General features: G+C 37.4%; 1 protein-coding gene across 2 annotated transcripts in view; it reads left to right on the forward strand.

Annotated features, from left to right (window-relative positions):
• The first annotated feature begins 4327 nt into the window (after positions 1-4327).
• The window catches only part of plppr2a (phospholipid phosphatase related 2a), a 40152-nt gene continuing 17642 nt past the window's right edge, over positions 4328-26837 (forward strand). The window contains exons 1-3 of one of the 2 annotated variants that reach the window (XM_083565940.1): positions 4328-4836; positions 6994-7123; positions 26295-26483. In XM_083565940.1, the coding sequence (XP_083422066.1) occupies positions 4832-4836; positions 6994-7123; positions 26295-26483 (324 nt within the window). In that variant the 5' untranslated portion in view covers positions 4328-4831. The remainder of the gene's footprint in view (positions 4837-6993; positions 7124-26294; positions 26484-26837) is intronic. The other variant, XM_083565939.1, reaches the window with a different exon arrangement.

Raw genomic sequence — 26837 nt, forward strand, 5'->3', positions numbered from 1 at the left:
CTATATCACCAGTAATAACAAATTTACACAGTGTGGCCAAAAGAATGTGTACCAAATTATTACACCTGGGTCTCCCCACAAATTTTGCATGTATGAATACAATTCCTGGAATAGCCATATCGTTTTTCAGCATCACAATGCTTCGTGCAAAAAAAAATAAAAGGTCCATGAAAACCAAGGTTGGTGTTTACCTGGAACAAATTTGGAATTATTTGGCCTTACACCAATAATTCTTTAGTGTGCGAATGATACAGATTCCTACAACCATGCTCCAAAATGTAGTTAGAAACCATACAAAATGAGTGGCGATTATTATGAAAAGCAAAGATTTGCAACGGGATAGTCAATAAGCACAAATAGCTGTGATGCTAAGGTGTTTACAACCGTCTGGTGCTATAATAGAAGTGAAAATGTTTGTCATTTATTTTTAAGCAATTTTACCAGCTGCCAGCCATCTTTTACCATTATGTAGATTCTTCAAGACAGGAAACAGATAACTGTTCAGAATTAGATTACAAAAAGAAAAAAAGAAAAAAAAAAACATTTTGCAACAACTGCAAGCATATTTTATATTTTACTTATATTTATTCACACTGCCTTTCAGGGTTTTCTTGATGATAGACTTTAATTAGCAAAGACTATATGCAAAAAAAAAAAAAAAAAAAAAAAACTACTCTGTGGCTTCTAAATATAAAAAGACAACATGGACTAACGAGGCTGACATCTAATGTACAGTAGTAACTAGTAAGAATGCATAGTGTTAAAGAAAATCCAAACAGTGTTGAAAAGCCCATGACTCTTAAAACACCCAGTAATTATAGGCAACTCTGTGAATGCACATTTGTTTATTATTCATTTGGACAGGATAGCAGACCATATTATAGAGTCTATATATATATACCAACCAACTACCTGCATGTCGTCCCTCACCACATCCATAAACCTCCCCCTTGGCCTTTCTCTTTTCCTCTTTTGTGGCGGCTCCATCCTCAGCATTCTCCTACCGATGTACCCCATGTCCCTCCTCTGCACATGATGTCCAAACCAATCTCAATCTCGCCTCCCTTACCTTGTCTCCAAAATGTCCTACATGCACTGTCACTCTAATAAACTTATTTCTATTCCTGTCCATCCTCATCACTCCCAACGAAAACGTCAACATCTTTAGCTCTGCTACCTCCAGCTCCACCTCCTGTCTTTTACTCAATGCCACTGTCTCTAAACCATACAACATTGCAGGTCTCACCACAGTCCTATAAACTTTCCCTTTCACTCTTACAGATACCCTACTATCACAAATCACTCCTGCCACTCTTCTCCACCCACTCCACCCTGCCTGCACTCTTTTCTTCACTTCACTTCACTTCACTTCACTTTACTTCACTTCACTTTACTTCACTTTACTTCACTTCACTTCACTTTACTTCACTATATATATATATATATATATATATATATATATATATATATATATATATATATATATATATATATATATATATATATATATATATATATATATATATATACACACACACACACACACACACAATATAGTCTTATTCAATATAGTATAACTTATAACTTGTATAACTTGTCTCTGTAATTTAGCATTTGACTTATTTCTTAAGAATGGCTGTGCTAAAAGGAACAATTTCCCTGTGACTGATTAACTTTGGTTCTGAGACCAATTCTTTTTTTTCTTTTTTTATTTCAGACAAATTATGCAGTTTTATTTGAAGTATTTTTACATCTACTGTACAGTAGATGTGGAGCAAATCTATTGTGATTTCCACTCAAATAACTCACTGGTAAAATTAACAAATTCCCTGCAAAGATTTAAAACTAAAAGGATTACATTAATAAAGGCAGTACACCTATTCTGAATTCATAAGAGGACTATCATATAAGTGTACATTTATCCCCATGTTGGCAAAATACCTGGAATTTTGGTGAAAGCAAATCCCTCAATACTTCATAGTCATAGTCAATCCTCATCCACTGTCACTGCAAAAAACTCATACAAAATGTGAACTGCTGTAGCTATGACCAGTGTTGTGTTTGAGAGATCTACTGTAAGAGGGGAATGGTCACATGTTTCCTGGTTGAATTCAACGAGGTGCAAATGATTCAAAGGCGGGTGAATAATTTAGAATCTGTTGTAACCTACTCAGGTTTTCATTTGCAATGCATTAAACAAGGCCAAACAAGGTTTGCATCTTGGTGAAAATAAAAAAAATGTCTTACACATTTTAATATTAAATTATTGATACATGCTATGTATCCTTTATGAATCATATGCAAGAGAAACACAAAAATTGCAAGTGCAAAAATAAATCTTGAGAAATCATAAAAAAAGGGAAAAGGAGCACCAGTGTTAAAAAACAAAACAAAAAAAAACAAATCTAAAACCTTTATTTTAGATGATATTTAATGCAAAAACAGTTGAAAGCATCCTATGCATTTTCTGTTTATTTTACTAAAGTTGTCTGTCTAGAATATTTATAACTAAAATTAATATGCTTTGATAGGCTTACAAATCTGGGCATGTCTAGACCATAGAGCTGTATGTGTGCACATTCATATGCTATTAGTCTTATGAATCTGTTCTGAATGCTGTACATAGCCCACAGGCAAGTGTTGAGATAAAAACCTGGTTGTGAATGTGTCCATCATTTGTATTTTCATGATTGTATGTGAGGTTTCCCATTGTAATGTCATTTGTATCCATGTAACCTAAAGCTTGCATCAGCCACAGAGGATGCAAGGTTGCCGTAGTAACATAAAAACCCATTCTACACTGCATCCTCAACACCCCCCCCCCCCCCCCCCCCCCCTCTATCATTGTATTTCAGTACTGCTCAAGCTGTCTCAAAGCAGAGAGATGCTCTGGGGAATAAATTTGTACACACACACACACACACACACACACACACACACACACACACACACACACACACACACACACACACACACACACACACACACACATACACACACAAACACACATCTGTTGTATAAAGCCCTAAGGTCACATGGGTTATTATACAATAGGGCTCCTTAATGGACAATTACCAGGTCTTTGGCATTAGCTGTATTTATTAAAGAATAAATGTAAAGAATTTGCCAGCTATTTCTGCAATAGACATTTTCTGGTCTTCAACATTAGAGACCTCTGTAGTATTAGTCAACAGTCATGAACAAATATATCCCTTAAGCGGGTCAAGTAGACTAGACAGCCAGCCTTCTTGTGCTGATGGCAATATAGCCTCCTACTGGTTACTGGAAATGATAATGCACAGACAAAAAACGGATCACAGCCTGACTAGCAATCTTCTTCCACACAGGGCTTGATTGTAAAATGTTTGAGACAGTAAACATGTACTGGCATCAAAAGCATCAAAAGCAACAAGAACAACAGGGAAGAGTGTTACAATATATAATAGATAAATGTAAGTAATTATACAAGCAAACACGTGTGTGTGTGTGTGTGTGTGTGTGTGTGTGTGTGTGTGTGTGTGTGTGTGTGTGTGTGTGTGTGTGTTATGTAATAATTTAATTTTTCAATTAGTAAATAAATTAAGCAAATAATTTATTTTACACTAATGTAGGAAGTCTGTATGCAGATTTATACAATGTAATGGTTCAATAATGACACATAAAGTGTGTCTGGTAACACTAGTGTAAAGTGTTACCAGACCTTTATCTTTTTCCCCTCTGTCCCCTGTTTTATTCCTAAAAACAAAAACTCTTTTTACTTGTTAAATTCTCAGAGTGTTTGACTAGCACAGGCGGTGGGAATGATCATAGCACAAAAGGTGTGAATTTGTCAAAATATGAGTGATTATGGAGTTCTTGTTTATCAGTTTGTTGACGAGATGTCCTGATGTACAACTCCTGCCAAATATGCAATGAAAATATATTTATATACAGGGTGTGTTGATATAATGTTAAATATAAGCCTTCATATGCATACTTGACTTAAGGTATTATTAAAAACACTTTTATTATTGCAATATTTATATGCATTTTATATTAATGTACATTACACACATTTTACTATATTTTTTCTGTGTTCAGGATGACACAATGAGGAATAGCTATGTATTTATATATCACATCACATCAGATCACATGTTGGTAACTGGATACCAATATGGACCATTAAGGCATCCAGATTTCTACAAGCTTCTTCAGTGGTTTAATGATAATGATTTAGTGATGTACACACTGCGTAATAGTCTTTTTGGCAAATATTTTTTTTTTTCGCAGGGTTGGATTTGTGAAAGCTGCAGATCAATAAATCCAGTTTCACTACAGTGAATGTGGTCATACCTGCATCTCCAGAGACCGTAGATGGAGGGAGGGGTGGGGAGAGAGGGGGCTGTGCTTGCTTTAAACACAAATGAGATCCTCCCATGCCCTGCCCTCAGCATCTCACCCGCTCTCACTTTCATACACAGACACACATGCACTAACACTCACATTCCCCACCTCTCTGCAGCTGTGCTGGAGATCTGCAGCAGAGCCCGTGGCTTCCCTGTTCATCTGTCGTTGTCTGGTCAACCTCATTAGCGAAGAACAAGCTTGCATGCCACATACTAGTGTGCATGTCGCCTCTGAGCAAGAGAAGAGTGCTTGTGCTCGTCTTTTTGCCACAGGAGCACCCATCATTCAGAGCCAGCCTGTGTGGGCAGAGCGGAGAAAGAGAGCAGCAAGGGAAAGAAGAAGAAGAAAAAAGAGCAAGAGGAGAGCCAGAAATGCTTCTGTCGTGAGACCCTCCTCCACCATGGCTGCTGCATAGGAATCCATCACCACGGCATCCGTTTGCATGAGGTGAGGGGGGCTGTCTGAGCAAGCATGTGTGCATTCATCTGTCTGCATGTGCATCTGTGCATAATTCATTGTGTCTACCTGCAGCACTTTGTTTACTATTGTCCAATGCATTTCTTTACTATGTCTGTGCATAACCTACATTTCTATCCGTGAAAAAGCCAAGGAAAGACAGGGAGACAGAAAGATGGAGAGACAGGACACAGTATTCCCTATATGCCAGTTCTAATTACCCTACTTGGTAAAATCCTATTTTTTTTTTCTTTCTTCCAAGATAACTATTAACAGATAGTAATTAGGGCAATTTGGAGAATAGGCTGCAAGCATGTATGTGTGTGTGTTGCTAGGGACTGCCTGATAAATGTGAATTTACAACAATATGACAGCCACACCATTCTCCAATCAAATGCTAAAGTAATAGTACAACAGACAATTCATCATCCAATCCAGAGGCTGCAGCCAAGGAAATTACAAGCTCCATCTGGCACCTCACACATTGTGTTTGAAAAGGAGAGGGACATGGGTAAATGAAAATTAGGAGAAGAGTTGAGCAAAAGATAGAAAGATGAAAGAGACTACATGAGTGCTGGTCATGCTACATGCTTGTCTGTATGAGCTAAAACATGGATTGGATATCATGCCAAAATTATATTAATGTAATAGTACAGGATCTTTTTCAATATAAGATTTTTTTAATAAATGCATATTTTAGCAGATTACAAAATACATAGTCTCACTTCATTTTTCTTATAAATGTATCCTTATTGCTAGTGATGTTAATGTGGTGTTGATGTGGTTTGTTAATGTGGCTGTATGCGCTCTGTCTGTGTTGTAGGTCCTGATGGATGGGGCGATCAATTAGATTAGTGGCACCTCTACTTAGGCTAAAACTTAATAAAAGGGACAGCTGAACACACACTGTTGTAGTCAAATCTTTAGTTACAAGAATGTAAATCCAGCCTTAGGTAAAACTGATTTAGGTGGAAACTGGTTTTAAGATCATTTTCTTGTTCTTTTCATCTATTGCTACTCCACTCCGGCTGCTCTTAGAAACTTAAATCCTCCATCAGAGATTTCAAGCACTGATTTGCTCAGATTTTCTCCACACTGTACAATCTCCTTATTTTACTTTCTGTTTGTTTTTCATTTTTCTTTTACAAACATTATATAGAGAATGAATGTTTTGCAAATATTCTAGCATGCTGCCTTTAAAAATCTAAGGGAAGCATGTGCAGACAACCCTTTAAAATCTACCTTGACTATGTCACCTCGTGTATGGATAGAGTATACAGTATGAATAAGTGAATCATATTGAAATGGGAAATGCCCATTTAGCACTTGCATTCTTAATTTATTCAGCATAAGTTTTGGTCAGGAATTATTAATAAAAATAGCATAATAACATAGCAACATGAAAAACACACTTATGATATAAGATACAATCTTGTGCATTTTTAAACTAACCCTGTCATAGGCACTTGAGAGTCATCATCTTCCATGCCGTTTAATAGCTCGTTTAGAGCAGTTTTAGATTCAGCGAGTGTGCTTGCCAAAGAGCTAATATCATTAACCACGTTTGCCTGGTATCAGCAAAATGTCCACCCTGAAAACCATGTAAATTATATTTCATTATGAATTGGAAAAGGCAGACACTTCTTTTTTCTTTTTACTAGATTTTTCATTGTGTAGACACATTTCTGATCTAGGAATATTATCCATGTATCCATAATACCTCCTATGCCTTCTTTGGAACAAATAGCCTTAGTATTTACTGAAATCAACACAATGTGTTTATTATTTATTTAGTAAAATTCCATCACATTTTCATTCCATTTACATTATCTTTAAATTGTGTTAATATTTTTACATGATCTAACAATTGTTTTAAAATTTCCTAGTCTAAGGAACAGTCTATAAATATAAGTCAGGGTTTAGTGATTTATATTCTACTCTACAGCCAAGCACTTCATTCCAATCAATAAATGTCTCACTAGAGATTTTTTTATGTAATGAATTTTGCATGAGATTTTCCAGGACATTTGACACACAAGTAGAAGTGGCATACTTAGCAATTATACTGCATATGTCATACACTGTTTGTATTGTATGGTTTTTATTACATGTCGATCTGAGGCTAACACTGTTTTTCTTCTTCTTTAGGTGTGAGACGTTGGAGAGAAAGCAAAATCTGTACAGAGGAAGAGTAAAAAAACGATACAACATGGCACCTGAGGAAAAGCCAGTTGTTAAGAGAAGTACCTCCATTGTGCCATGCTTCCTGTTTGTAGAGGTGAGTCAGCAGCCATGGACCTGAAAATCACTTTTTATTTACACCTCTGTTGTGGCAAATGTGTTTATCGTTTGTTGTGGAACAAATATGGCACCATGGCCAGAAATAGACTTAATAGGAACAGTTAACAAGAGCTGGATTCTCAGAAGTGTGGTTTGGTCATGAGTTAATGGGACAAAAACCATAAACTGGATTCCATTGTCCAGGAATGCATGTTTAGGCTCATTAATTGACACCACAAGTGATGTGTGGTGTCAATTAAGTTTCTTAGATTATGAGAAAGTGGTCATGGGTTTGTGAGCATAATCTGAGGTTCACTAGGGGTCAATACGGGGTGCAAGGCTTTTGCGCTTTTGATTGTTGCTTTAAAACATTTGTCTAAACATGCATGAGGTAAAAGAATCTTAGTTAAATGACTGTAACAAATAAAATCAATACTTGGTCAAGCTTAGGTAGGTGTAAAAGTGATCTATTAGTTATTCACTTTAAATGAGAAAGCAGTTTCATTTCCCGGAGCCCCAAGCCATCTTAGTGTTTAATTTGATCCCTGCATTGCTTACTATTACTCAAATGCCTTCTGTGTGGCTACTGTGAAAACTCATCACTATAAAGTACTGTGGGAAAGAAAAAAAAAACAATTAAAGGGGCTACTCTATTATTACCCAGGAAGCACAAAGTGCTCATTTAACTCATGTTGTTTCTCTGCCTGATTGAATGTCCCTATATTTGCTTTGTTTACTCACTGGAGCTATTCATGGGCTGTAATTACCAATTATTTGTTTCCTGTCTTGATTTACAAAAATTTAACCACTGACTAATTATGTACCCCCAGAAGTACAAAAGGCAGTTCGGGTACATAATTCAGGGCAGTAAGTAGGAAGCGTGACTGTGAAAACTGAGCTGTGCTGGTGTGTCATATCTCCTTTGCCTCATATATATATATATATATATATATATATATATATATATATATATATATATATATATATATATATATATATATATATATACATACATACATACATACACACACACACACACACAAATTCATAGATATATATTAGTCAGAGGAGGATGTGGCTGCAACACAAAACACACAATTGCAAACACCACTTATAAGAGTTAGAGGGTACATTTCTGTAGGGAGCACTATTCTTCTGTCATTTGTGTCAACAATTCCTGTGAAAACTGATAATGAATCATGAAAATGTGATACAAAAAAAAGTTTTCTATATTTATTTTTGCCTGTTTTTTTAGTTCCTTGTTTGTCAGGTTTTCTACTTGTATGAGCTCACTCCAATCCACACAGCAAATTCGATTTGTTTCCTGGGGTGTAAAATATATGCTACACAGTTGCCACATACCTTTATAAATAGAAGACAATCAATCAATAGATGTAACAGACTTGTTAACTTCATTGACAGAAATCTAACTCTGAACAATTTAGGTTAAGATAAACAGATTTATTAAGCATGTGATCAAATTGCCCTTTAAAATATTTTAATATATGGTTAATATTATTTCAGGTCTACACTGTAATGTAAGTAATTCAAGTAATATGTTGAATAAAAATCTAGCAGGTGTTTCCAGACTTTTCAACATTTATTCATGTTCACCTTCGGGAACTCGAGCTGCGTCGACAGCGCTTTGGGAATGCCTCTGCGTGACCACACTCTGAACCACGTGTGTAATTGAAAAGTGCAAAGTCACGGGCGGGGTCATAACCATATGTCAATATATCACAATAAATCGATCTGTGTACCTGAAGAGCTTTTGGAAAATGTTTCACAGATATCATAAAAGCAGAGACAGGCCATGCGTTTGGTACCTGGGCCTTTAGTAGGGACGTACCCAACTTAATCCACCTCTTAATACCACCACCATCAAGTCGCATTATAGAAACCATCAATACAATACAAAAACGCAATATAACAACGCGTCATTACAGAGCGAGCGGCATTTCGCATATGGAGGGTGAATACCATTTTACTAAAGCAAGCTTCAACCCTCTACACTACAACCGCAACTGTGCCACCTACATCATCTGGAGCAGTTCAAAATCAATATTTGTCTAATAACATGACAAAAACATTAAAAATTTTAATAAAATACAACTTACTCACCAGAGATGCATACTCATAATTTGCACCGCTCCTCAGAGGCTGTAAGCCAGTGGTACCGCTCGTAGGCACTTGTCTGAAAGTGGTGCTTAACTAGGTTGAGACAAGCTAGCTAGCTCCAGCTTTTATTTAATTTCTCTTTCTCCATAGGCATAAAAAAGTCTAACTCAGATGTATTCATGTGTGCAGCGCACTACAGACGTGGTTTGCCAGTCAAACTTGGCTGTAACAGTTTCCTTTTGACCAATCAATCAGAGGATGGAAAAATGCTGACGCTATTCTGGGCCAGCTAGCTGACCCTGTGAGGTGAATATGAAATCTGATTGGTTAAAAAAAAAAAAACTCGTAGCAAATAAAGAATAAGGTAAAAAGGCCAGCAGTACTGACTTTGAAGGCCCTGGGCAGATTAGAATGACATGGCAGCACAGAGATGCTAAAATCTGACAGAAAATCTAACATCCACATACACGTACTGGAAGCAGTGCAACCAGCAGTACAATTCCATGAAACAAATATTAGAATTTAGGTTGTAAATGTAGATCAGTGCTTCTGATAGTGTTTAGGCCAGCAGAGAAGGCTTTGCTGGCCCTGACCGCCCGCCACTGCATAAAAGTGATATGTTATTGTTAATACAGCTTAATCAGTACACAAATAATCTAATAGATATATTATGTAGTGATGTGTTTTTGACTAGATAGACTAGAGAACAGCAATAAACAATACAAGATATTTTGATCCAATGTGATTCATTTTACTGGGTAAAAAAAAAAAAAAAAGTGTGTGTGTGTGTGTGTGTGTGTGTGTGTGTGTGTGTGTGTGTGTGTGTGTGTGTCTGGTCTGATCTACCAGTTACGACCATAGATCACCTGGACTTATTACCTCATGGGTGCCCTGTGCTTCCATGCTTCCTGTGCTTTCATGCTTACATGCTTCTATGCTCCTGGCTACGCTTCTAAGGAAGCATTCAGTTAAGTGTGCCTATTTGCTACAGTCTCTTCCCAAGCTCACCTGTGTTTGTATTTTGAAGACAAATAAAGACATTCTGTATTACTCCCGGTTTCTGACTATCCATGATAGACATTCTGTCTATCCATGACAATAGCACAGTGCAAAATTTCTTATGGTTGAGCTTGGATTTATGATGTAGTATGATGCCACTATGATAACACTCTAGTTGAGCTTCAATACATAATGGTACCATGAAACTATTTTGATTTATCTATGGTGTTTTAATGCAGTTATACTTATTGCAGAATCAAACAATGATTTGCTATGACTTGATTCTGGTGTTTAAAGGTCACTAAACTATATGGCAGAAATATATGGACATCTATTGAAATCTTTGTGCCAATCATTGCTGCCTACACTCTTCTGGGAGGGCGAACCACTGGATTTTGGAATCCTTCTTGTTGAAGACTCTTAGTAAGATGTCACTAATGTTGCAGTACATTCTAAAGGTGTTCATTGGGGTTGAAGCTTTTATACAGGCCAGTCGAGTTCTTCCAAAATCATGTCTCTCTATGGACCGCACTCTGTGCACAAAGGCAAAGTCTGACTAAAATGTGGTTTGCACCCATTAAGTCCAGTAAATTGTGAATTGACTTAAAAATATTTTTTATATGCACATGATGATGTCGATGATGATGTCGTGATGATGACATGTTGAATTAAATACATTTTAAACAGTGCGTACTGTAAAAGAAGTGTGGACAAAATTAACTGTTATAAACAGTAAGAGTTTAATGCAGGTCAGACTTTTTTAAATAGTGGTGGTTATGGTTAATAAACAGTTTGCTTTCTTTCCAGCATGAGTTTTATGCATGCATGATAAAGTCTTAGCTTGTAAACTATTTTCGCTTGCATAGCTGAAAATGCAGTAAAAAGGATTTACCCCAGGTGGAACATTGAGTCATTGGCAATAAGCACGCCAAGATAATTGACTACAGTTTGTTGGTGGAGTGTATCATTTCAAAAGCTGTAGGAAGTCAGGAAACAAAACAGGTTCACTAAGCACCCTGAGAATTTTAAAAAAAGATTAAATTTCCCCTAGCATTTGTTTTCGACAGTTAGCATAAAAAGTGCACTTATGTCACAAATTGTGCATTTAGCAAAAACAAACAAACAAACATCCTCTTTCAACCTTACATAGTCCAGGTTTTCCAACTCAAGCATTCTAGCTGAGGAGTAGCCCTTTAAACATAAAGGCTGCATAGCCATCCTCTAAACCTCTTAAGCTTGAGAAGAGTAAATTGTTTAAAGGGAAGAATTATTAAAATGATAAAGTAAAAAAAAAAATATGCTAGTTAAAAAGGTTATTGGGGCCTAGACAGCTCTTCTAGAAATATCCATACTTGACAATAGTTTGACTGTGCATCAGCAAAAAGCTCTTGTGCCTGGTTGAATCTTTTTCACAGATAAGATACTGGGTACAGCTACATTCTCCTAAACATATATGCACTGCTTTAAAACTGGTTTCACTGTGTGGCTACTCATTGCTGCACCTACTTGTGGGGGTTTCGTTGTTAAAAAGACACTTTTCTAAGACCTTGTGCTGCAGTAAGCACCCTCACAGAAAGACTGCTTTTTTGATGGGGCCAAGGAGAAGCTAGTTCTTTAAGTATAGAATGATCCTCTGGGCATCAGATGCAACAAGGCAGCCTGCATGCACCACAAGAAACCCCATTGGGCTTGACCTGTTTCAAAGATGTAAACCTCTGGGCCTTAAAATTACAAGCCTTGAGCACTAAGATGTTTGGGGGCTGAAGGAAGAACTGGAGTGTAATAATTACATAAGTCTTTCTTATTACAGAACATGTTCAGACAAATATCTAGCTTGTTCATGGCAGATTAAATAATGTGATTTCTTTGTGTATTCATAGTAACGGTATGAATAAATAGAAAAAGGCAAGGTAATAGAAATTCATTCCATGCTTAATAATCTGGCCAAGGTAGGAACATTTATTGATTTTGTACACTACATGAGTAGCATTTGCCAGGTCACATTTTTACTCTTGTCATGGGCTCAACAGCTTACCATGTATATGTATTGGGTGGACACAGTGTCTTACAATACATGCTTAAAGCAGTTCAGAGTAAAGAAAGTAGTCTGCAGTTAAGGCAAGCTGTACAACAAAATCAAAAGGGAGCAAATACAATCAGTAACAAGCTATAAATACCTAGGTATAATGCTGGACCACAAACTCAGGTGGGATGCATGGACTGATTATGTAAGTAAGAAGCTTCAACAGAGAATGCATTTCGTAAAGAAATTACTTTTAATGTTTTATGTGGCTTTCATTGAAAGCATTATGACATTTTGTGTGATTTGTTGGTATGAAAATGTTTCTGAAGCTCAGGAGAAGTCACTATGGAAGGTAGTAATAATAGCAAGTAAACTGTTAGGGATAAGGTTACAGAGTATAGAAAGTATATATAAAGAGAGAGTATTGAATAAGGTTTACATCATTGTGGATGATGAGAGGCATCCTTTGTCTTACACCTTTAAATTGCTTTCATCACGCTGACGCTACTGTGTTCTTAGATGTTTAAAAAATAGGTCAAAATTATCTTTTATTCCCGAAGCAATTATATTTTTGAACTTTTTTCCTCTAGTGGTAATTAATTTGTTTTATATGTATGTATGTGTGTATGTATGAATGTGGGTGTATATGTGTATATATGTATTTATGCCAACTGTGAAATTATTAAATGTCTGTGTGAGTATGCTGCAAATGTACATCAAAATCAAATCAAATCAAATCAAAACACTTTAAGAGTTTAAGAGCACATCAGAATTATAGACTTTTTTCTACAATGCATCACAAATTTTAAATCATCTCCCAGCTCCATTTGCTCTGATCTGGATGCTTTAAACCTCAGACACAAGCAGTTGGCAGTGTACTTTTAAGATGTATTTTTAACTATAATTATTCACTTGAATACATAAACACAATGTGTAGATAAATATATAAATACATTCACAAGCAAACACACACACACACACACACACACACACACACACACACACACACACACACACACACACACACACACACACACACACACACACGTTAATTACATGTTAATGCAAATTCATTTTAACAGCACTAATTTTTATTAATGTGTGATTACATCTCGCATTTCTGTTTGACCATTTTTATAAAGATATAAATAAATAAATATAAAAGAGATGAAATTAAAACCTTTAATGCAACACATTTATTTACAAAGTCCTTTCTTTACTCAGATATTAAAGAAAATAAACTCCACAGAAAAATTATTTTGAATCAGTAAACATTTGTTTTACTGATGTGCCAAATTTTTAATCAAGCACCAAAATCCGCCATGATGCACACATCTGCCAATTAAAACTGTGCATTTGGAAACATAGCAAAAGTTCAGTGTCCTAACCATTTATGTAAATTAAAACACCATAATTACTTTTTTAATTAAAGTAAAACCTTTACTTTAAAACAAAGAAATCTTTTTTCTTCCTGCTATATGATGAGTATGGTTTCAATAATAATAAACATACATTTGAATAAAGCATCCATATTTGTTGATGCCCATGTTGATTAGATAATTAACTAACTAATTAAAAAATATTAAATTATGTTTTTAAAACAGATTCAACTTTACATTTACAACAGATAAAAAATGTGCGATTAAGATGCGATTGATTAATTGTCATGCCAGTCATGCGATTAGTCACGATTAAATATTTTATTAGCTTGACACCGCTAATATATGTTGGAATCCATGTTTCCCTCAATTAACCACAGCTCCATAGTACCAGCCGCACTCATGGAGCCTCAGACCCCGATGCTACCACCACCATGCTTGAATGTGAGCAATTCCAATTTTCATAGTAATTCCCACCAGTGCATCGTGACACATGCTGGACTTCATCTAAACCAAACAAGTTTATCTTAGTCTTATCAGACCACAGTACAGGTTAGCTTCGGCAAGCTGTTTGCCGACTTTCTTTTGAGCCAGCTTTAGAAGCGGCTTGCTTCTGAGACGACGGCCATGCAAACTGACTTGTAGCAGTGTGCGGTATATGGTCTGAGCACTTACAAGCGGACCTTCCGCTTCTGCAACCTCTAAAGCAATACTAGCAGCACTCATGCGCCTGTTTTTTTGAAGCAGCTTCTTTAATTAACCTTAGCAAAGCCTGTTCTGGAACCCTGAGTGATGAATAGTACATGTGGAATTGCATGGTTAAGCATGGATAAGCTGTTATCACTTAGGGTGTACTCACTTTTGTTGCCAGCTATTTTGATAGTAATGGCTGTATGTGTAAGTTATTTTCAGATGACAGTAAATCTGTACTGCTATACAAGCTGCAGATTAACTACTCTAAAATATATCCAAGTTTCATTACTATAGTATTGTTACTTGAGAACATTTTACTAAAATGGTTGCTAAAATGTGAGGGGTACACTCAATTTTGTGAGATACTGTGCATCATCAGTGTTATATCATTTATCATTATACCATCAAGTTATGATGTTGCTTAAGTAAATAGAAATAGATAAATGAGTAACTGTGCTGGAAATAGTTCAGCAGAGAAAGTCTGAAGTTCAAATATAGAAAAGGAGCAGTACATGATAAATACATAAAACATAAAGCCATTTTGTATTTATTTTCATTTAGGGAAGTTGCCAAGTATCTCTCTATTCTTGTGTATTTTATGTAATTGTTATGAAATGAGGATTTCCCCAAACCCATTGACACAGAAACTGACAGACTGACACGCACTACTGCGAGCACTGCACTTACACACACACACACACACACACACACACACACACACACACACACACACACACACACACACACACACACAAACACACAGAAATTTCTGCTGCTGTTACTATGGAGACCAGTTGGCTGTATTTTTCTTTGTCCATTGTGTGTTGTTTACATCTTTCTCATTCTTGTTTTATTTATTTATTTTTTATTAGTCTCTTATTAGTCTCTAAAGGTCTCTCAGTGCAAAATGCTATTCTGTGTGCTCGGTATTTTCATAACACATAGAATTTATTTGTTTTGGCAGCCGTATCTTTGCTGTTCTCTCTCTCTGTGTGTGTGTGTGTGTGTGTGTGTGTGTGTGTGTGTGCGAAATCAAGTTTGTGTTTTTTGGTCACTTAAATGGTATACCCTGTGCTTATTATTCAACTGAAATGTACTAGGATGCATGAATTTTAGAGCTCATAAGATTTTAGTCTTTGAAGCATAAAAAAAATTCTCATATGTATTATTCATAATATCCATTATTTATTTACCATACTAGAAGAAGGTCTGATTCTTGCAAAAACCAATGGGGGGCACTGTTGGAATATTATGGGTTTTTTATACATACAGCTTCTTCTTTCGGCTGCTCCCGTTAGGGGTCGCCACAGAGGACCATCTGTCTCCGTATGCCCCTGTCCTATACATATTTCAAACCAACTACCTGCATGTCTTCCATCACCGCATCCATAAACCTCCCCCTTGGCCTTGCTTCTATATTATAACTATTACTAAACTATTATATTATACTGTATATTATTGGTTCAATACTACGTATGTCCACTGTGGTGTGTTAAGTCTAGCTTGATTACAGAGAAATGCATTCTCATTAACACACACCCACAAACAACCACAAGCTTATTAGTACCATACTGTAGGATCACACACCTTGCACCATGTGTATCTGGCTATCGTCCTCGTCTCTGAAAATATATCTATATTGTGTATAAGAGAACACGTGTTCCCTGTCAAAGAGACTCTTTTAATTGAAAACTCACATAAAACCACCTGCTGTGTAATCAGCCAGGCCATTGTGATGTACCTTTATAAGTGCAGATTGGGAGAGACAATTTCCTACTCTGACTCAGAGATAATAAAGAAAGAACTGAAGCACACACCCCATATTCTTGCATGTGAATGTCCACACACTGTAACACTGTACAAAAGACTCATCTTAGGATCACATCAGTTTCAATCCTTTGGCTAATTTTGTATTTTTTTTAAGGTAACGAATGCACAAAGACACACACACACACACAAATCCTCCACACAAATTCACCACGCTCCAATACTAGCAAAATTAAGGCCTTCATATGCCAGCATCCCACTCTTCTTCAGTTCCTTTCTCTTTCAATGCACTGGTTTTCAATTCTTTGCTTTTCACTACTAGAGCAGCGTTCCTCCTCCTTCTCATCCTCCACCTCCCTCACACTCTCTCTGTCTTCCTCCCACGAAAGGGCCCTGTTCACCACACAGTCAAAGACAGCAGTCCAAGCCCCAGCATAATACTTCCCGAAATCTGTTTCAAGCTTTTAAAATATTTTTTTCCAGAAGAAGTTTCAGTCAGGGATTGGGGGAAAAATTACTTATTTTTTTCATTGTAAGTTCAATAGTATTATGTTAGAAATTCAAATTCAATTTAAATATAAAAAAATATATACATTAGAAATAGTTATATTATTAAAAAACATTGATGTAATTAATAGTAATAGTATTTTATCTCTAGTCTAAGCCAGTCTAGACAAACACTTTTACTTTCCTAATCTATATTAGAGCATATTTATGTTAAGTCCAAAAAAGCTAAATACAGTGATCCGATGTGTTAAAATACATGCTTGTGTCAGTCTGTCAGATAGAGTGGATACTGTATAGATACTGTATAGGGTGGTTGCCGCTCATTACATCACACACTTGCATTTTAATACCACCTATTTACCGCTAGTAAATAACAAATGCTCCAGACAGAACACCATTTGCTCAGGCTTCCTGCTTGCCAAAAATGAGACTGAGCTAATTTTTTACATTTCTTATCTGGCATACAACTTATTTCTGAATTCATTGTCTCCTACTCCTCCCTTTGTCATTATACAGAAAAATACAAAAAATACACAAAACCTATCGGGTCTCACTGTCATGGTGTTGAAGAAGGTGATAAAAATCCAAACTGACATGAGATCAACTGTCAAAGATTCTGATTTTCAGATTTGGTCAGGCCAAGTCTAGCTATGGTATGATATAGTAATAAATGGAGCATTGATGTCAAAGGGCAGTGTGTGTGTGTGTGTGTGTGTGTGTGTGTGTGTGTGTGTGTGTGTGTGTGTGTGTGTGTGTGTGTGTGTGTGTGTGTGTGTGTGTGTGTGTGTGTGTGTGTGTGTGTGCAGAATTGTAAAGAGTGCCTGAAAAACAAACTTGATTAAACATATAAATGAAGTAAAAAGTCACTGATGAGTAAAATTCTGAGTATTTGATTTTAACAGTACTTGAGTATTTTACTGATATTGAAATAGGCTCAAAGATGCAATAGTCCTTAAGACACATATTATTAAAAGGTTAAGAACAGTTGATTTGTGAGGTTTTATTTCCCAAAATACAAATCAAATTGTACACCTCAACACATCTGAATTTACCTAGATCAGCACAAAAGCCTCTTCAACAAGAATATTGCCTCTTCTGCAGAATGAATATGCTATGTCAGCATTATGTGCCATGTAAAATGAAATTGGTAATGTCAATTAAAATATAGTGGCGTAAAACGTACCGATAGTGAATCATAAACGTAGTTGAGTAGAGAGTAATAGTTGCTTATATAATGGATACTCAGTAAAACTGTAAAGTAGCCAAAAATGTCTTTGTGGAGAGCAACAAATTTTAATTTTCAAATCTTTGGAGAGTTCTTTACCATGAGGTGCCATGTTGAACATCCAATGGTCAGTATGAGAGAATTGTACACAAAGCACCAAATTCTAATGGCTGTAATAAAGATTCACAAATTTGTATGGTCCTGTCAAGCTAACAAAAACATGAACATCATGAATGGTTGCATGGTTATGTGACATACAGCTGTTTTCACTTAGGGTGTACTCACTTTTGTTGCCAGCTATTTTGACAATAAAGGCTGTATGTTGAGTTATTTTCAGAGGACAGTAAATCTATAATGCTATACAAGCTGCACATTGACTACTCTAAAGTATATTAAAGTTTCAATTCTATAGTATTGTCGTTTCTGAAGGTTATACTAAAATGGTTGCTGAAATATGAGGCATGATCTCACAAAAAGTGAATACATGCCTCATATTTTAGCGACTTAAATGCATCACTAATGCCATTACCTTTTTTTTTATATCAAATCATATGGAAAATCATATAGTGTGCGTAAAAATGTTCAGGTTTTGTGACAAACGTTTTGCCAATCATTACTCCTTCTATATATGTATAAACTCACAATGCTTAATTCTTAATTCAATACTCTCTAATGATTATTAACTAAATGTAATTGATTAGTTCTTCAAGTCTCTCTCTCTTACTGATTGAAAATTATTCCTTACTTGGAGAGTGTCAGGGTTATGCAACTGGACTACATTTCCCATAAGAAACTGCACTTTAATTAATCATGTCTGTTGATAATTTTAGCACTTACAGTAAAGTATGTGACATTGTCTATCAATGAACAGATTGTCTATCAGTGACTCACCTCGCACCTCACACTTTATCTAATCTTTGTCTTTCATGGTTGTTGCTGTTGTCCATTGCTGTCTATGATTCAGGTTATGGTTATTGTTACTTTGTCTGGTTATTGTGCTTTGTTTCTTTGTGTATTACATCTGCATTATAAATAAAACTCTGCACTGCCATTGCCTCTTTTTACATGAAATATTGTTATAACGTTTATTAAATAATAGCAACCCGGTGAGATTATTCATTGTTATTGGCATGAGCATTCAACATTCAGCATTCAGCATAATATAGAAGTAAAGTTTGATATTTAATTTATGTAATGCATAAGAACTGTAATCTGAGCTCTTTTTTGACACAAAAGGTTTTTTTTTTTTCTCTACAAAACAGATTTATATGATTCAATTGAACAACCATACAACCGTGTGAATGCGAGTCATGTGGAAAAATTAACAATGGCAGCTCCATGAAATATTCAGCAAAGCTAAAACCCATTGCAGAAACAGAAAGCGTGTTTAGATAAAAAAAAAAAAAAATAGACAAAGGAGATGGAACATGGAAACAGCAGTTTAGGTGAGTCAGCTCAAAAATAGTGCTGCTCTATTTTCACTACTAAGTGTACAACTAATGATTTCTGACAATGCAAGCGTAGATGCAGAATGCTACATTAGGTCTAGTGTAGTATTCTTAAAAAAAAAAGGATAAAAAAAAAAACATAGCCATAGTGATTAATTATGTAACATTCTATAAAACCAAGCTACTGCAGTTTTTTCTTTGCTGCAGCCTCAAGACACTTTCCCTGTGACTCCACTGTTTAAGTATCCCTTGCTTTTACATAAACAATAAAGGTAAAAAATAATAATTCAGCTTATTTTTGTGTATACTTTCAAAATTTCTTTAATATAGAAAACCACTATGCATTATTTTTTGCACCAAATGATCTTAAAACGGGCTCAAAATGATTGATTTCATCAGGTAGCACTTGTGCTTGCATTTCAGAAAGCACCCAATGTACCTGAGATCCTAATACGCAGTATACCCTGGTTGTTTATAAAATGTGTTCTCTAGAGTGAAGCAATGAAAGCATAATGTTACATACAGCTTTTTTTTTTAACTAATATAATAATAATAATAACTGTAGGACCATTTCAGTAAAAAAATTGCTACCTCATTATTTGTCAGTCCAGGTAAAAAAAATTTTTCTTTGAGTAACAGTTCTAATTTTCTAAGAAACAAAACAACTACAGATTAGCTTTTTTCCCCCTTCAAGCACTTTCTTTAAACAGTAAGACTCAAGTAGATCTTGGCATTTTATTAAGAGCTATTTTTAAGGTGATCCACAAGCTGTTTCAGGACACTTCCTGCAGTTTCCAACAGGCCTTACTGATTGCTCTGTTAGTGGTATGGTGCTGCACATTGTTGTCATTCCTAGTCATTTCTCAATAGTCATTCCTTATTCATTTAACTGCATTACAAACAGTTTTGGATGTGTGTTGCCTGCATGGCATGCACATTAAACTGTAGCACAAATGTGATGTATATTGCCACAATTTTTGAAATGATCATGTCAATGTCAGTATTACTGTTATCCTTTTTCCTTTGGCCAGAAATAGATTCCTTAGTTCAAAAATAATTTGACACTCACAGAGACCCATGTATCACCCATACATCTATATTCACTCATCGTTTTTTTACAAAACACAGATCTATGTTTAAATTTTCAGCGCTGTGTGTCAGTTAGAATGAAGGATTTCAATGAGCTCATTTTATGTGCTTATTTCACAGCTTATTGAAATCCTTCATTCTAACTGACACGCAGAGCTTAAAACTTAAATGTAGATCTGTGTTTTATAAATGAAAAAGCCAGTCAGTCAAATTATTGCATAAGCTACCATGGACACTGGCTGTGGTTTGCTCTGAAATGGTTGCTGAATACAGCTTGGGATACATGTGGGGGAGAGATTTTTAAGAAGTCTTCAAAGTATATGTCAACCTTCAAGCAAAGATAATAATAATAATACTATTTGTAGCTTTAAACTATTAATAAGATTATAATTTAAAACAATTGTCTCATGTTAGTATAGTATAGATACATCTGATACAACGCGAATTGAAAGGAAGTTGGGACACTGTGTAAAATGTACATAAAAACAGAATGCAATGATTTGCAAATCTCATAAACCCATATTTTATTTATAATAGAACATAGAAAACACAAATTGTTTAAACTTAGGAAATGGTACATTTTAAGAAAAAAAAAAAAAGTAATAAATAATTTTCCATAGGTAAAAAAAAAGAAACAAATGCTTCCATCCAGAAAGCGTATTTTTTCAGGCAAGGTCTTGCATATTTAAAAAAGACAATGCTAAATGCATACTGCATCTATTACAATAGAATGACTACGCAGTAGAAGCATCCAGGTGCTGAACTGGCCTGCCTGCACTCTACACCTTTCACCACTTGAAAAAATTTGGTGCACCATGAAACAAAAAATACAACAAAAGACCCCCAGATCTGTTGAGCAGCTAGAATCCTGTATCAGACACATATAAGACAACATTCCTCTCCCAAAGCTTAAGCAGCTCTCTCCTCAGTTCCCTTTCAGGAACTCGAGCTGCATTAGAACGCTTTGGGAACGTGACTTGTCCATGCTCTAAATAAAGAGTCTAATCAGTTAAAATTGAAGGCAGGCTGTCACCGGCAAGGTTACGTAATGACTAGGAAGTATAAAACACCCATGGAGAGAAGCCAGCTTCAGCTTGTTTGTTTATGAAGCACTCTGTGTGAAATGGAATGTTTTGTCTGTCTGTTTGTCAAAAGTAAAAATGAAGGCATCTAGAAAAAACCAAGCACACTTTTCGGCCATGTGCTTCTTTCTGCCCCAGTTTTATTACAGGAAGGGATACACACAGCATGTGTGTGGCTTGTTTGGGAGCGGAGCATGCTATTTTGGCTCTCAAGAGAGCACTGCGCTCGCATGTCTATGCGGCTGCTCCACTCCCGGCGGGTGCTTTTTGAGGGCGCCCCTCCCCACTCTTCACAGTCCCGGTCCCTCTCAGAGCTCCGGTTCCTGGGGTTCGCTCATGGATCTCGCAGAAGGTTTGGAGACGGGTTTGCCCCTTTCTCCTTCCTCCTCTGCTTGGTCCAGCTCTCATTTTTGCTTCGGAGGCATGCCTCTCGGCAATGTCTTCCCACGGTCACGAGAGAGTGCGGCTCTGCCTCTCTTCCTTTGAGGAGAGGGGGGTGCAGGCCCTTGCAAACCCAATAACGAGGAGCTTCCATTTTTCCCTGATCTGCACACTGAGGTGTCATGGTCCTGGGGCATGGCATTTCTTGTCCCCCGCCCCTTCAGCCCCAGGGCCGCGGTTTATTCCAATGTGGGATAATGGCTATGGTGTCATGGGTTGAAGAGACACTGGCGTGCTATCTCTCCCCGGGTGTAGCATCTTCCCTTAAACCCCCAACATTACCCACCAAGTCCCTGCGCACTACCTCGGCGCTGGTGGGTAAGGCTTACACCTTTGCAGGTTAGGCCGCTGGATGTCTGCACACCATTTTGTTGCTACAGGCATATCAAGCCAGCCAACCCCAACCCAGCACTTCGCACAGCCAAGTGCAGAGACAGAGCGTCGCAATGTGCTCTCCCCCTGTGTGGGATCCCACCTGGCGCCCTGGGTCAAAGTCCCATGAGGTGACATCTGAGGACTGTCATCTTCAGGAAGATGGCTTTGGCCAAAAGGTCCTGACCCGACCCACTTTTTTCGGTGCCCATTTCCCTCCGGCCCCTTCCGGATGCTGGTTCATTAACCCTGCCATGAAATGTGTTTTAGTGCACGGCCAGCTTCAACGAGGTCGCTCCTTGGGTTCTGCCTGGTGTTGTTGCGGACCAGGAGGTCTCGTCTCTAGAGGCACGTCTGGGCACTGCCCCGGCTCTAGACACACCAGAGTTCAGTCTGAGAGACTGATACCCTAAGGGAGCACCTGGCAGCCTGGATGGCTTTGCCAGACGTGTCCTGGTGGATCCTGCATACTGTAGAGCGAGGCTATGCGATTCAGTTCGGGTCTTTCCCGCCTCGGTTTAACAGGCTCTCTTCCACTCTGGTGAGATGCGATTTAGGCTCTTTTCCTGTGATGAGAAGTAGACACTCTCCTGAGGAAGGAGGCCATCGAGTTGGTCCCTCCGTCAGACAGAGAGTCCGGGTTCTACAGCCGGTACTTCATAGTTCCCAGAAAGGATGGTGGGTTGCATCCTATCCTAGATTTGCATCAGTTAAACTGCTCTTCGATGAGGCTCCCGTTCAAAATGCCCTCAAGCAGGTCGTGTCTCAGATCAGATCCGAGGACTGGTTTGTCACAGTAGATCTGAAGGATGCATACTTTCATGTACCCATCCTCCCTTCTCACAGGAAGTTCCTGAGGTTCGCCTTTAGGGTCAAAGTGTACCAGTATTGGTCCTTCTATTCAGCCTCGCCTTGTCAGCCCACACCTTTACAAAGTGTGTTGATGCGGCTCTGGCCCCCACAAGATTTAGGTCATTGTTATCCGCAATTCAGAGCAGTTAGCGGTCCGGCATCGAGATGACGTTCTCACGGATGAATGGTGGGAAGAGTGTGCTTTCTCGGACAACACCTCAGTGGTCTCATATATCAACCACCAGGGGTGGCTGTGCTCTTTCCCCCTGTACAGGCTGGCACGCCAGATCCTCCTGTGGGCCCAGGGGAAGCTCCTTTCCCTTTAGAGCAGCTTATATCCCAGGCAGTTTGAACAAAGCAGCAGACACACTGTCAAGACAGGGGTCCAAGCCCGGGGAGTGGCGCCACCACGCTCAGGTGGTGGAGCAGATTTGGGAGTAATTTGGTAAACCCCAAATAGACCTGTTCGTGTCTTTATAGCCATCGCCTGTGGTTCTCCCTATATCCTCCATCATGGCACAACCGATTTCATACATAAATAAAATACTGTATATCCTTTGTGACATGAAAACTATTGCTTTCTTTAGTTACAGAATGTAGGAAGTGTGAAATAATTGGATTTAACATCGCACACCCATTTCTTAGTCTAATAAAAGAGTTCTGCAAAACTTTTACAATTGTTAATTGTTACTATGAGTACTGTATCTGTATCTACATATTTCTTTTCTTTGTTGCTTTAGCACAGAAATCTCCCCACTGTGGAACAAATGAAGGTATATATTTTCTTATCTTATCGTATATGTTATTGTATTAATCAAAAATAAAAAGAGCAACATTATTTGGTCTATAAAAATGCTCCAGTCACTTTGGAAGGTCTAAAATATTAATACAAATTCTGGGCTGTCATTTTAAATTTGGTGGAAAGTGTTTAGATTTTTACATCAATATGGATTTACTCTACAGCCTTAAGCATTAACAGAGAGCCTGCTACCATTGGGGAAGTGTTTATGGCAAGAGATGAACCAGACATATTATATGAGGACAGTGAAGATGGAGGATACTGCAACACAACACTATTAATCTGCGCAGCATCAGCAAAAAAAAAAAAAAAAAGACTCAGACAAGCAAAAATGTTAGTTTTCCAGTATCTGAGCTAAAGCAAGTTATACATTAATGTGGCTTTTTTCATGATGGAGAAATTCTACAGGAAACCAGCTATTTTGACAATATTGGCTGTATGTTGAGTTATTTTCAGAGGACAGTAAATCTGTACTGCTATACAAGCTGCACATTGACTACTCTAAAATACATCCAAGTTTCCTTTCTATAGTAATGTCCCTTGAGGGGTGAACATACTGTAGTTATACTACAGGTTAGACATATCAGGCTTCTTTCTATATAATGCAAGGTAGAAAAAACAACAACTCATAAATATCTAATATGACCAGAATGAACAATAATAAACCCTCTAGACTAATATAGCCCTTTGATGCAAAAGAAGGGTGCAGAAAATAGACATGGTGCCATATGGAATCACCACCCATCCTTTCTGAGTAAGCAGAGACCCACATCATGATCCTGGTCCCATGGGATACAGGACCATTTGGGCCTTGCATGCCTGCCAAATATATACAGTATGCTTGAGTGCCTCCTCCTTAACTGAAGTCTGTTCATGCATTTCCTGGCCTAATACCTGAACAATGTGCATATTGTTTATGTATAAACATAATATAATATTGATTATTCTGTTGCATTTCTTCAAATTCACTGCACAATATTGTATTCTGGTAATACATTATTATTGGAAGATGTATTATATCCCATCGGTTTTGTTCTTCAAGGCATTGTAGGAAATTGACCAGTCAAAAAAATCTAAATTTTACTTCCCAGGTTGAGAGAAACGGAACTTTTGTGTGTGTTGTTCATCTCAGTCATCTTGTCTTGCTTTTTGTATGGTTCAGAAACCTTCAGAAAAACCTTAAACATTAAGAACGCTGCATCTCTTTGCAGAAGCCTGTGGCTTCAGGCTCAGCATATGCCTTTATCATGCTGATGATTCATGCTGTGATTAGGAAAGAGTGATTTTTTTATGCTAAGCAGAATAAATATGTGTGTCTTCAGCTGCCTTATTACCCAGTTAACCTAATGAATGTTATTAGAAAGTTCAGCAATCTTTCTGACAGGTTCATATATGGTTCAGCTGTATCATTACAAAAATAACATATGGTGTTAAAATCTGAAGATGCTCTGAGTTAACATGGCAAAACTGGATGGATTTGTTTTAAAAAAGATATTAGGATGATGTGGTAAGTGTTATGAGAAATAAACTGTAATAAGCATAAATAAAGATACCAAAAAAGCACATATAATACAGTTTTTTTTTAAACATAATAGTTGTCTATTAATCACAATCCCAACTTTTATACAGCAACATGTCGGAAAACAGTCATCCATGACCATGCATAGTTGAGAAGGACATTTCAGGTAAAATTGATTGTCATATCAGCTTTCTGTGAGTGAACAAAAGCTCCTCAGGGTTTCCCTCATCTGCAACAAACACATATTGCATACACATACTCAAACACACACAGAGTTATAAATGGCCTCTGCATGGCAAATCTTGCTTCACATTTTTTCGGCAGTCGAAACTCAGCAAGTGTGTCGCTCTAATCAGAAGCTGAGCCTCAATTTGAAATGTGTTAATGAATTCGTTCGCACATGGCTTCTACTCACTTTGCATTTTACACACAGCCAAATTTACACACATACACATGCACACACATCCACAGGGTTCACAATGCCAGAGTAATCTGTGGCAGCTAACACACATTCCCTCTCTCACACCCATCCTCCCTCCCTCACTCAATCCCTCCTCTTTTTGGCTCATCCTCCTCTCTCTTTTTTCCCTGGCAGATATTCCCACCTTGTCTGTTTCTCATCACACGATTTTCTCCTTTCAGTCGTTCGTTTTTTTTTTTCTCTTACACTCTGTGCTTTACAGATACAAAAATAATTCCTCTTCTATAAGACCTTCTCTTTAATTTCCCTTTATCTTTCTCTCTCTTAAAATTTCTCTCATTCTCTCCCTTCTATGCCGGTTTGTGTGATTGTAAGAGTGCACAGTTGGAGTATTCTTCCTTTTTCTCGCTTCTAAGGACCATGTTCTATTTCCAGCTGGTGATCATGGCAGGAACGGTTCTCTTGGCGTACTACTTTGAGTACACGGACACCTTCCCTGTGCACATCCAAGGTTTCTTCTGCTACGACAAGACGTTTTCCAAACCTTACCCAGGTCCGGAGGAGAACAGCAAAGTGCCGCCGGTCCTTGTGTACTCGCTGGTTACTGCTATCCCTACCATAACAGTGAGTCCAGGGTTTTTCCTTCTCTTTCTCTCTCTCTCTCTCTCTCTCTCTCTCTCTCTCTCTCTCTCTCTCTCTCTCTCTCTCTCTGTCTCTCTCTCTCTCTCTCTCTCTGTCTCTCTCTCTCTCTCTCTCTCTCTCTCTCTCTCTCTCTCTCTCTCTTGTTGTGAGCTATGTGTATGTGTATGCGAATGAATTTGTGCAAGAGTGCAAGTCGTTGAGCATAGATAAGTGTGTGTGTGGGAGGGATGTTTCAGAGAGGGAGGGTAAGTTTTCACTCTGTGCTTGGTTTATTACTTACACATGCACCAGGATGATGGAAATGTACAAATGAAACTAAGGATACAATGATATGGT

Source organism: Silurus aristotelis (genome assembly GCF_946808225.1).
Source record: "Silurus aristotelis genome assembly, chromosome: 17".
Lineage (NCBI taxonomy): Eukaryota > Metazoa > Chordata > Actinopteri > Siluriformes > Siluridae > Silurus > Silurus aristotelis.